General features: G+C 34.6%; 2 protein-coding genes across 13 annotated transcripts in view; one reads left to right on the top strand and one right to left on the bottom strand.

The window, feature by feature from the left end:
* The first annotated feature begins 642 nt into the window (after positions 1-642).
* Positions 643-7,079, top strand: LOC105325225 (epidermal growth factor-like protein 8). Its single transcript, XM_011424684.4, has 8 exons — positions 643-958; positions 4,586-4,708; positions 4,794-4,912; positions 5,166-5,261; positions 5,348-5,467; positions 5,590-5,678; positions 5,786-5,969; positions 6,317-7,079. The coding sequence occupies exons 1-8, from the start codon at positions 849-851 to the stop codon at positions 6,373-6,375; spliced, it is 900 nt and encodes a 299-aa protein (XP_011422986.3). The 5' UTR covers positions 643-848; the 3' UTR covers positions 6,376-7,079.
* Positions 6,608-12,837, bottom strand: part of LOC105325226 (uncharacterized) — a 33,997-nt gene continuing 27,767 nt past the window's right edge. For all 12 annotated transcript variants that reach the window (XM_066075037.1, XM_066075036.1, XM_066075035.1 and 9 more), the window contains 15 exons: positions 12,602-12,772; positions 12,386-12,417; positions 12,072-12,135; positions 11,561-11,728; positions 11,395-11,436; positions 11,122-11,277; positions 10,470-10,652; positions 9,904-10,062; positions 9,522-9,758; positions 9,319-9,409; positions 8,923-8,986; positions 8,619-8,720; positions 8,284-8,487; positions 8,115-8,165; positions 6,608-7,851 (listed from right to left, as the gene is read on the bottom strand). In XM_066075037.1, the coding sequence (XP_065931109.1) occupies positions 7,783-7,851; positions 8,115-8,165; positions 8,284-8,487; positions 8,619-8,720; positions 8,923-8,986; positions 9,319-9,409; positions 9,522-9,758; positions 9,904-10,062; positions 10,470-10,652; positions 11,122-11,277; positions 11,395-11,436; positions 11,561-11,728; positions 12,072-12,135; positions 12,386-12,417; positions 12,602-12,772 (1,793 nt within the window). In that variant the 3' untranslated portion in view covers positions 6,608-7,782. The remainder of the gene's footprint in view (positions 7,852-8,114; positions 8,166-8,283; positions 8,488-8,618; positions 8,721-8,922; positions 8,987-9,318; positions 9,410-9,521; positions 9,759-9,903; positions 10,063-10,469; positions 10,653-11,121; positions 11,278-11,394; positions 11,437-11,560; positions 11,729-12,071; positions 12,136-12,385; positions 12,418-12,601; positions 12,773-12,837) is intronic.

The following is a 12,837-nucleotide window of genomic DNA, read 5'->3' as shown; positions in this document are numbered from 1 at the left end:
GGCCGCGAGATTTTTCTCTGGAAACTGGTTTCAGATATTTCAGCTTCCGCTACGTACACATAGTCCATCTGTATCCGTGTTTTTGATATAAACACTTATCCAAAGACCAAACCACAAACTTAGATTAGAGGAAATATCGCTTATGCTTTACGTTAATGTTTTGATTTTACAACTTTTACGATGTTTTTGTCAAGTGATATGATTGCAGGATGTTCTTTTTTTCATTAATTTATTGTTTGTTGTTGGTTTTTATTCTTAATTATTTATTTAGCCCAATGACAATACAGAGGTACGAGGAACAACATCAACATACATGTACATGTTACAACAGATAAATTTCCATGGTGTGTTGAAGGGGGGGGGGGTGGGTTTAAGGGTATATATAGTATTGTAAACTAAGTTTTATTTTTTTTTATAAGTAATGTGTTCATACCTGTAAATGATTCCCGTCCTTGTTTTATTTAAGAAACGGAAAATGCCTCAAACGAAATTCTCCTACACACCCACCACCCTCCACAGATGCTACGTGCTTGATGTTTTTTTTATTCTGCAATATTACCATTCTCTTTTACATGAGATAGAGAGAGAGAGAGAGAGAGAGAGAGAGAGAGAGAGAGAGTACGTCGTCCCTTGTCGTATCACACACACGTTATGAAGAGGTCCCTCTACTGTAGCTTTGGGGGCAGACTTCTTTACCAAACGTGTAGTCATGCGTAACCAGATAAGTTCAAGTTGCTGAAGCAGTCTACGCTTTCACGCTTATTTCTTCAAAAGGTTGTTCTAGCAAGCAATATAGTAAGTCGACATCATACATCCATAGTTCTAACAGGAGAGAAGAAGTAAGGAAAATGTTGCAAAAGGAAGTGAACAAAGAGATGCTGATTTGGGGGTTCTTGATTATTGTGTTCACCTTTGAAGCTGTGGACAGTTTACCCCAGGAGAAGGTGCACTCTGATGCGTAAGTACAAAGGCTTCACTTTAAATTATCTCGAAAATTTTAGCTTTTAGTTTTTAAAAGTGACCAAAAAATAAAAATAAATGAATAAATTTAGTGAAAAAAAAATCCTTCGTGGCCATTTCATATTTTCTAAATTCTAAGTAAAACCAACCAGAAAATATGGCACATTGCAAAACAAAAATACAGAGTACTAATATGTCAAGGTAAAACGCGTTCAATTTTATTCAGAAGTCTTGCAGTACATGCATATTTGTTTTAGAACATTTTTAAAGAAGATTTATTAGAATCGGCGAAAACAACCCCAATTACATGTAAATTGTCTCTATTCAATAATTAGAAGCGTAGAATGAAATGTCTTTTATTTTTGTTAAGAACAGTTGAAACGGTAGTGTGACGAGTATTGATAATTTTGAAATATTGTCTAATAGGATTCCAGTATCTCTTGGAGGGGGTGGGGGGTGGGGGGTAATGAACTATTTGTGAAATATGATTAATATATAAATAATTCTTGCTCTGAATAATTAAAAGTCATCATCATTTGAATTTGAAGTCTCAAAATAATTTTCTTTGAACGATTTGTATTTAGGCAGTTGATAATTTTTCGTTGTTTTTTTTTTGTTTGAGAGAGAGAGATTGTTAAGATTTTGAACATAATTTTACACGTAATTAGCGTTAAGAAGAGAATAAGACCATATTGAACATATCAAGAGCAACACACGTATCAAAGTAGCGGAAATGCATGGCTACAATACACGTGGGTGTACATACTTACAATCTCTCGTGATAGAAAAAAAATACATTTAATATCAAGAAAAATAAAATAATTTGTCGGAAATGATCATGAATAACAGCGTTATTTTTTTTATTTCAAGTGTCAATATAGCAGCATATTCAAAAAACGGAATAAAGTGCATGCCCGCCCCCTCCCTTTTCATCGTCCAAAAAAGGGGTTGGTGGGGGTAAAATACGATTATGTAGGGCGTGTGCATAAAAAAGGGCTCATTGTGTTTTGATTAATTAATGAACAATTTTGTAAACGGAGTTTGAAATATTCTTTCCTGTTTACTCTGACTCCCCACCCATACGCTTTAGTCATAAATAAGATAGATTTCTCCCGTTACATTAATGAGATTTCGTTCCACTAAATTTGATATCTTTCACATTTTCTGAAAAGTTTGCTATTTTTGAAATTTTTGATACGATGATAAACTTTGCACTTAAAAGTGAAATTTCCCAAAGATGATAAATCAATTCAAAAATGTCTAATTTTAAAGTTTCATACAACACATTCCCTAGGCATTCACACATCTGACAATAGTAATATATGTTTATTAAAATCAAATAGAACAATCTTGGTACACCGCGACATAAACACAAGACAGTAGAGATAGAAGACTATTTATTTTGTGTTCTCCTACATCTACGGTACACTTTAATATATCTAGATGCAAAGTTCTAAGAATGTTCACTTGTGGGGAGAATTTAGATAGTATAATTGAAATTCGTAGCTTGAGATTGCTAACGAAGCGATTGAAACATAATGTTCGAAATTGTGTTCAGGGACATTAAACACAAATTATAGGAAAGTTCTAAGAATATATATATTTTATAAATAAATGCGGTAAGTACCAGATATACATCAAAAATGTGAAAGTCCGTCTTCCATGGAATATAACGGTACCTGAAAAATGAAAATATACAATTTTCTGATAAAACAATTTCGGTTTAGGTATTTGACGATATCAATATATTTCATTACACTAAAAATTCAAATGGATTGAATACTTATTTCTGTAACACAATGATAACCAATTGTAATACATGTAGTTCCTCCTACGAGCCATTAGGTTCCCGAAGTCGGTGCCACCGTGCCATCTTAAATTAAACCATTACATAATCGATACGTGCAATGGTGATGCAACTGAGTGGACAATGTAGATAAAGTGTCTTGTCTAATGACACAACACATAACAGTTAGTGACCACAGCGAGGTTCGAACCAGCTACCTATGGGGTCTCTGCCTCAACACTTTCAGGTGATACGACAACCAAGCCATATTCTCAACATATTGATACTAAAATACAAACGAGGTGTGCTGTAAATTAAAGTCTTGAATTAAATATGTTAGATGAAATTAACAACTTGGCTTTTTAAAAATGATAAACCAATAATACATGTAGTGGGAAATATTTTGATCCAGGTGGCGCTGAATTGAAAATTAATATAAGACAGTACAGTCCTTATGGCTTGCCAAAATTGTCGGGACGCAACATTTTCCTTATTCACGTTTTGTCAAAATAACAATAACTTTTAAACCATGTGCACTGTCTCAGCAATATCTGTAAGACTTGTTTTAATTCTTATATTCTCGTCTAAATGTTTGCGTCGTAATAAGGATCTGTTTATTTGTAATTACAAGATACTATTTCGTAAACTATTCTTACATGTAAGTAACACTATTCGTCTTCTGTGACCATGACATAAGCCTAAATAAAGGGGTCGCTGGGTATGAGGCAAGCTTTCCGACACTCTTTATAAAGTATGAACTTTGGAAAGCATACCATATGTCCTTCACATAAATTTAGATTATTAGGAATCAAAATTTGTACATGACAAACACATTTTGATTCCCAATAATCTAAATTTTTGTAAAGGACACATATTCGAATTGAAGGGGATCTACTAATAAACTGAATGTATTTGAAACAGAGCGAAGGGTAGGGAGAGTGTGAGATGACACACAGGTTTGTGAGCATCAAGGGTGTGTGTGTGGGGGGGGGGGGGTGTGTGTGGGTGGATGGGTGGGTAGGTGGGTAACGGCACGTTCACCTTAAGCATGATGTAATATTACATGTTATATTTAATGTGATCTCCAAAGAAATACCACAATTGGCCAGTAATAGGCACTATTTCAATTGGTCAGGTTCGGCAGAATTTTGGGACTAAGTAGTACCAACTATCGAACTTTATCCCTAATTGAACGAATGAACGAGTATCTAACCACAAAATACGACTCAACTTGAATACGAGAACAAATGTCCCTTGTTCCTTGTAGGATAGTAGCTCTAATTGAGAAATCTGTTATAAGTCGGACTAGCGGTACTGGAATGCTTGGAGTTTTGCACTTAACCTTGTGGTTGAAGGGTGCACAATTGGAAATGCAACAAGTCGATAACACACCATGGCCCGCTAGAGATATGCCCCATAAATTGAAGTATGCCACGGAGCAGCCACTTCATCGTGGTTTTAATTAGTTCAAGTGCCTTTTTCTGTTTCTCTGTAGAAGTGTCTAGAGGTCGCAGAAGCCGTGTCACTGTACAAGACAACGCAGATATACCACCATCTTTCTTTCTCTTTCTCTCTCTCTCTCTCTCTCTCATATTGACGGAATAAATCCTTCAACTTAAAAATAAAACATTCCAAAACAGCGCTTAGCTTACCACCTTTACATGTGCATATCTGGCGAATGTCAAAAACTTTAAAGTTATTTATAACATTATAAAAAGTAAAGACAAATATGGAAAAAGTTTCGTTGTTTGTTTTGTTTTTGTTTTTTGCCACTGTCCTATCGGAGTGTTCGTCATATATATCGTCAATTCAGTTGATTATGGTCTTGTTTTATTGTAGGAGACGGGTTTGCACGTACCAAGGCGATAGAATAGAACTAATACCAACGAGGCAATCCTACCGACGGCCATTTTACAGCCCAAAGCTGTGTTCGAATAACGATACTTGTGAAAACTCCACAAGGTACTTCCAAGTTTTAACAGATGCACCATCATGGGTTACGATATTGGAATATGTTTGATATTAATCTCGATTTCACAATTATCAGGGTCTACATGAGGATAGCCTATAGAACAGTGTTCCGCAAACGAGTGATTCCGGGGGAGTACAAGCGATGCTGTCCGGGATGGACCAAAGAGAACCCACGGGATCTGGCTTGTTTGGCGCGTAAGAAAAGACCTATTAATTTATATGGAGTTTTGTTACTTTTCTAACAACATTATCTAGTAACACACATTAAAACGGCACATCGTTGAAATCTATAAAATAATGTATTCTTGAAAAGCTTTGTTGGTCTATTTGTTAGTTATATACATTTGGTGTATGCAAAAGTGTAAACACTTAAATCGCACACATTTTCAGCGCAAAATGTATTTTTATAATTGAAACACATTAAATTCGTTACATATCAATTTTATAGCCATTTGTCGACACGGGTGCCAAAATGGCGGAATTTGTGTTGGACCAAACCAATGTGAATGTCCACCGTATTACACCGGACATCAATGCGAGAAAGGTAGGGTTAAGTAACAGCCCACCATGTTCTCTTCTGGAGAGTTTTATTAAGATAATGTGAGTAAATTCTGACTGTCTTTCTTGTAGACGTAGATGAGTGTTTGACAGGACGAAGCAGTTGTCAACAAATTTGCAAAAACACGATCGGTGGATTTGAATGTGGATGTTTCCATGGGTTCAAATCAGTTGATAGCTATAAATGCGAATGTAAGTTAATAACCTGGAAAAATATACTTATGAAGTAACCTTTCATCCTTACATTACCCATGCCTCATTATGTACTGCGTCTTGCATTTTACTTATCTATACTATACTTATGTCTTTGTTAGTTTGCCCATTGTGTTTGCCTCAGTTGGAAACGATGATGAACCAAGTCAACACTTTGCAAGGTCGAATAAACATGGTAGAGAAAGAAAAAGTAAGTACCTGTAATTATAATCACCCTTTTAATTAATTTACTTGATATAACAGTGGTTTCTACAGGTATATTTTAAGGGTATTTCACAACTGTGCACACTCTTGCAGGAGGAGATGCGGGGTAATTTCTCAGTGTTAGAGAGGTACTACAATGATGCCATGGTGCAAGTGGAGGAACTGAAATCCTACACAACACCGCCACCCACTACCACAACTGAAGACCCATACGAATTTGACATAATTTCCTCCCTCAGTGATCAGATTTCCCATTTAGAAGAGAAAATTGGGTCATGTGAGTACAATTAACAGAATACACATTCGGTCCCTATCACCACACATCCCCATGTAAGTGCCCTTCGCCACTCAAACCTTTTATCCAATTCCAAGAGAAAGGAAGCCATGGTTCATGAACATGCCTGGCAGACTAATTAATAGTCCAGTGGGTTATGTAAGAGCCAAGATTCCAGGTCAATTTGATCCTCTTTTCTTTGACATTGAGAAAGTCAAAAAATCGTTTCCTAATTAGCTAAGTAGAAATTATTCAATTCCAACCCCCTTTTATTATAAAAGCATATTACATGTACCTGTTTCAAGCACTTACACTACCAACAAGTACCATTCAAAATTTCTATTAAACAGGTGACTGCGGTTCTAGAGGTAGAAACTCAAGAAGGCCAAGATACAGAAATGGAAGATGAATGAAACAGAGGAGTTCCATAAATATGTTCTAGTCTATGATGGTCAATTATATAATTTATATCTCTTAATTCAAAACGTAACAATATCAAAACCAAGAAATGAAATTTAATTTCATTCCATGCAATCCCTCATATTGGCATATCTTAAGATCAAAATTGGATGCATGATTTGCCTATTTTGATTTTTAAAAATTTTACGTATCAAATACATAGACAACTATAACTAAACAAGTTTGATACACAAATTTATTACATGATTTGTTTTGAAACATCACAAATTCATTAAATAAAGTTCAACAAATTTTAGAAATGATTTCTTACCCATGCCATCAATAGCGTATGTATGTATGTGTGTTTTATGTATGAGTTAATGCACTAGGATGAACCAGCAACCACATGTAAATGTTACATTATATAGCACAACATACACAGTGAGGTATACATCTGAGATGTCCATATTTACAACACAAAATCTAACAATTTGGTAGGGAATGTAAACGATTTAAACACCACAAAGAGATAGAAAAGTACAAAAGCTACAAAGTACATGTCTAGCACAAGAATTTATAAATTGTTATAAGTAGTGTAAAGCTTAATTATACAAACAACTTGTGTATATTTTGATACTAAAATTGTCAAAAATGTCATGAAATATCTTTTAAGTTTACATGTATATACTGTAATATACTTGAATCAATGAATATTTTGTCAAAGAATGAAATTTGCCTGTAATAAGACAAAACAACACAGAATCAAAGTAGCTATTGTTTCTTGTTGAAATGTAAATTTGTTCATTGTTTGAAAACTGTCAGAGCTAAAACTTGGTAGCTCTAATTATAAATAAGTAGATGCACTTCAGTATAAGCTTCAAGCCTACTTCTTATTACGCATTACAGATGCTGACATTTCAAATTCCAATTAAATCATGGCAGGCTGTTGATACAAACTGATATTTAAGCCATTGAATGCTCTTTAGAAGAGAACTATTTCATATTCATAAATTCAACACATAATAATTTTGACATCAACATATTATTTATCTTTAAAAGTGTATTTACTTGCACCTCTTTTATTTGTTTCTTGATATAATAATGCATTTTATGTTATCTATTTATTTCATATATTGAGTCATATGTTACCTAAGTTACATTGTATATATATGGTAATTTTCATTTAATAAATAAAAATTATCATTTATAAATTTTGTGTTTTTCCCTTAGTTAAATTCTCTATTTCAGAATCTTACTTCTCATCATGAAAAATCCAATATAATAAACTTCATTTACAATCATGTGAAAAATATACATAGCACATTATGAGCAAAATGATGACTTCCAAGGTGGTCTCAAACAATGATGGATTTCCGAGAATTTCCTGGATTTCTGAAGAGTTGCTCCCCTTTAGGGATTATTTTCTGTCACAAGCCTTGTTTTGGTAATACACTGAATTCTGTTTTATGGGACTTCCTTCAGGATCCTGCAACATCCAGATTTAATTTTATATAGCGATATGATTGGTTAAAATGATTTCATGACTGAATTCTGGAACATCAAAGTATAATATTACACCATTTACTATAAAAACAACATATGTCACAATCTCAACAAAGGATTTAAATATGCGGTCGGTAAAAATAAAATAAGTTATAATTTAGCTTTGCCGTGTATTTATATACAATGAAATAAAACAAAAGCAACACAAATCTTGTAAAATGTTGCAATGAAAGCTGAACAACTTACACTTGTATTAAGGTTTGAAAATGCCTTTTCTTGACTTCTCCTTTTACGAATCTAAAATAGGAAAATTTTCGAAGTAATTAAAAATATTCTAAAAAAAAAAAAAAAAATGAAAATTAAATTAAAAACAATAAAATATTTTTAGCATGCAACGTTTCAAAGTAATACATACAACAAAGAACACCAGTATGGCGATTAAAACAACAGCGCAGATAACAACAACAACAATGGTTGTTGTCTGGCTGTCATTGCTCCCGTCTGCTGGAGATTTGGACACATCTCCTGCCGTCTGAGCTTGGAAGGTAAAAGAGGAAGACACAGAGGGCTCCGCTGTTATAGTCTGGCCCTCAAATCTCATGTCCAGTCCGCTGTATACCTACAATATGGGAAATTTAAAACACTTTATATTCAGAAGTGCGTCAACAGTATTCAAGATGAATTCATTGAAGTTTACTTAAAATAGTCAAGTCTAACAATATATTCAGCCTCTGATTTCATTGTGTTTACCTCGTTCTCCAGGACATTCACCAGGCTCCCAATGTCCACTGGTTCTGTAGAAGCCATAGTTTGTCCGAACTCAACATCAACATACACACTGCCCTTCCTTATCTACACAGAAAGTATCAGGTTCATTAAACAAAGATCAATTAAATGTCTTATATTGTTCCAAGACTTTACCTCATTTAAAAGCTATTAGCATTTACAGTTACTGTACAAGGTTCATGATGTGATTTTCTCTGTAAGTCATGACTGCTCTGTTATTCTCTCCATGTATATTACAACTTTAATACATGAATCAACAAATTTTTACCTTCACTGACTTGACATATTGAACCATCTTCGGAGATATTTCCTTTAATTTTGCCATCACAACCCTAAAATGACCAAATAACCATACTGTAAAAACCACATAAACATTAAGCAACTACAAGTAGTTCATTTTAAACTGTGATTTATCATTTTTTTGCATTGATTTTCATGGATTAAGTTACATGTAAGTTACGTTTTAGATGATGCATATTAAAATTTAAGGACACTTGGCTTGTCACTAGTTTTCATTATGTCACATTTAACTCTATAAACATTTGTTTTCATGAAATCCATGAAAATAGTACTGAATACAGAATTAACCAAATTGTAATACAGAAGTCAAATTGTAAATTCCATTCGTAGAATGCTTTTAGCGGACATAGGGATAAAGCCTTACTGTTTTAGCTTGTCTTCTTTGCCTTGGACATACACATTATAATCCAAGTTGAATAACAAAGATACCACTGCTGAAGTGGTTTTATTCTGCTCTGTAAAATAAAGAAAGCTCACAAATGTAGAACCAATAAAATCAAACTTATCGTTTTATTCTGACAGTCAAAAATTCTATCCACAAATAAATTACACAAGAACATAACTTACTGCAACCAATGTCCTGTCCTGGACTGGTTCCAATTCTTTCTGATCCCTGAAGCTGGTTCCCCAGGCCATCCACACACCAGCATTTCTTTGCTTTTGTGTCACACTGTTGTGGAGTAAACTCCCCCTTGGCATCACACACAGAGATGGGCACCGACTCTGACACCTTAGAGCTGTCCATCTCCTGCATCAGAGCTTTCCGTTTTTCCTGTGATCGTCTCAGCTGGCATAGTGGAGTGACTGTGGGTCATAAGTAACAAAAGAAATATCATTTTAGGCAAATTCTACGATTTTATTCCCTACTTAGTTAATTTGATTTCATTGTACATTTACAAAATGATAAAATTATTAACGTTTTTATTTTTTTGAAAGGACTACTTAATACCTGAATCACAGTCTACAGGTACATTGGAGACCAGGTCATAGAAGACCACATCACAGGTACAGGGGTGTACCTGACACTGAGCGGCCGGAAATCGACGACACACCTGATCAGTACAACTAGTGCTGCAACTCTTGGGACCTTTACCATCACAGATGGTACCTTAAAATAACAACAAATCTAAGATAAACATTACACATATAGTAGAAAATTGTTTCAGTTTTGAGTGGACAATAACAGGAAAGTACTGTCATTCTCAGGGGAAAAAGAAAAATGCAACAAATAATATGCTGAGAAAAAAAAAAGTTGTTTGCAAATTGTGGAGCTATAATTCGTGGTGGCTCACTTCGAGGGTAGCCTTCCCACACAAATTTACATCCTGGACACCACCAATAACCTAACATTTCACAATCCATGAAATTTGCACCCATGAATTTAAATGATTCCCAAGTCTCTCCTTAACATTTTAGTGGAAATACAAATTAAAAAGTCAAAACTTTTGTACATTATGAAATTAAGCTAAAGTAGGTCTTACCAGTAATTATAAATGAGTGAAGTGCCCAACTTACCTATACATTTGGATCTACACTCCCACTGACTCGTATAATACACATCTTCTCCATCACAAGGAGAGAACAGAAAGTGTTCACATTTTCCAGTGTTTGCATCATGCACCCAGCGCTGAACCAAATTTCCACAGCCTTGCTTATTCCGAGATGCAGAAATAGGAATCTTCAGAGAACATTTGTCGACTATAAGGTTGAAAAAACAACAGAAATGAGTATTTCAATGAAAAATTGCGTAGACAGCTTTTTGCAGAATTTAGTACAATTAGTACATGTATAAACATAATAGATGGATAAGATGCCTGTCATATTCAAAGTGACAAATTATCAAGTTACATTTTCTAATAAATTAGAGTAGTACCTATTTGTTCTTCATGAAAAATTTAATAAAAATAACAAATAATTAAGTTGAGAAAATGTTAGTTTTATAAGATGCAATGACAAAGTCTTAAGGAAGCAAATATGACCTTGTAATAGCCATGACCCTACACTGACATTGACCTTTCAGATTCATCTCTATCTTGTAAAGTTAAAGTTGCAGGCAGTTCGACAAAAACATAATTATCTTAAGGGTTAACAAACATGAACTGACATGCCAAAATTATTGCTCCTTTTAGCTACCATTTAGTCACTCCACCGACTTTTTGTTACTTACCTTCACAGGTGACTGGTTTGTTGTTGGAGTCCCTGAAGGAGACCTGACATTTGTTACAGGGGTCCACCACACAGGTGGCGTCCTTCCGACCCTCACACTTAGCTGTCCTGCACTCATTCTTATCACACAGCATTGGAGCACTGCCATCAGCACACACTGTAAAGTATTAAAATCCGGAAACATAGAAATAGTTTGGATCATAAACAGAAGGTTTTTTCTTATTTAGATAGAATTTTTTGGTGCTTGAATTTGAATACATTCTTTTACACGTACCTGGTACTTTGGAAATTTCATCAGCACCAGTGACCCCTGAAACTGTAAATAAAACAAAGGCCTTATCAGCTGTTGAAAAAATATCCATTTATTATATGACAAGTTTATCATGTAAAGACTTTTCAAAAGTTATAATTTGTATACAACATTCCACATGTAAACTTACCCGATTTGTAGCAAGGTGGCTTCCCCACTCTCATGGTGTTGGGTTTCATGTCCCCATGAACATCCACACACCAGCACAGAGAACCCAAGCACTGCATCTCAGCAAAGTCTCCATTCTCCAGACAGTCTGGGACAAAGTTCCCATCCACGACTGGGGGAACTTTGTCAGCTGGAAACAGACATCAGTCAAGTCACATTTGATTTCGTTTAAATTAGGTATCTATACTTTTTAATCATACATGTACATGGTGCTTCATCACAGATACTTAAATGAGATGTAGCAGTATATATGCAGAGCATGATCATTATTAACAGTAGCCAATCCATTCAAATAACCTTTAACCTTGATCCTAAGTATAACTGTACATAAAGTTTCATATTGTACAGTTCGTAAGTAAGAAAACAAAATTTTTTGCTAGGAAGAGTTTTCAAAACAACACGGCTCAAATATATGATATCACAGACAACAAGTACATGTATTGTGCAGAGAAATCTGTTGAAATTGTACTTACATATGCACTTGGCTTCGGTACCACTGACAGGCAAACAAATGGTGTCAGCTGCACATCGTATTTTCTGAAACAAAATATTGTCAATAATTAGTAATGTGTAAAATAGTTCAAAAGTATATGCATTTTATGTGGAGAACCCACTATTTTATCTAAATTGATTGAATATCATATTAGTAGGGCTTAACTGATATCAAGAAAATGCACTGATAAATAGCTTTTTCTTTCAAGGTAACATTTCAATGTATTTCCTAACTCTTTAATAATTTATGATATAAATTTCAGGTAGCTGTTAAGACAACACAAAGTTACTTTACCTCACAAGGCCCAGCTTGTACATCCTTTGAACCTGCAAAAGGAGAAATCATATAACAATCTGTGTTAACCATTTATCACAAACTAAATTGTTACCATTCTGATTAACAAACAAACATGTCCTTTTACAAGTTGACAAAAACTGAAAATAAACTAAGGTCTTTGATTCCTCATACTACTCAGTACTGGTACTGCTAAAGGGCACCAATGTCACTCACTGCATGTACTGAGGCACTGTGTCAGGGTCAAGAACCGGTTTCTGTTCCCATCACAGCCTCCATAATCAAACTTTTCACATATATTGCTGGTGATGTTGTAGAAGTACATTGGAATCTGGGCCTTACATCTCCCAGGATCTGGAGCAGGCAAGCACTGGGGTGGAAGTCCAGCTATCAAATATTGTAATTATTGAAGTATAACCATGTATTTGAGTATCAAAGTACAATTTTAACAA

The sequence above is a fragment of the Magallana gigas genome, chromosome 2 (genome assembly GCF_963853765.1).
Source record: "Magallana gigas chromosome 2, xbMagGiga1.1, whole genome shotgun sequence".
NCBI classification, from domain to species: Eukaryota; Metazoa; Mollusca; class Bivalvia; order Ostreida; family Ostreidae; genus Magallana; species Magallana gigas.
This window is presented reverse-complemented; position numbering and strand designations above follow the sequence as displayed.

Excerpts from the sequence above, each read along its gene's own strand:
- LOC105325225 (XM_011424684.4), top strand. The coding sequence starts at position 849 with ATGTTGCAAAAGGAAGTGAACAAAGAGATGCTGATTTGGGGGTTCTTG. Across the intron at positions 4,913-5,165 it reads GGATCTGGCTTGTTTGGCGC|CCATTTGTCGACACGGGTGC; the intron begins GTAAGAAAAGAC and ends TCAATTTTATAG. Across the intron at positions 5,262-5,347 it reads CGGACATCAATGCGAGAAAG|ACGTAGATGAGTGTTTGACA; the intron begins GTAGGGTTAAGT and ends TCTTTCTTGTAG.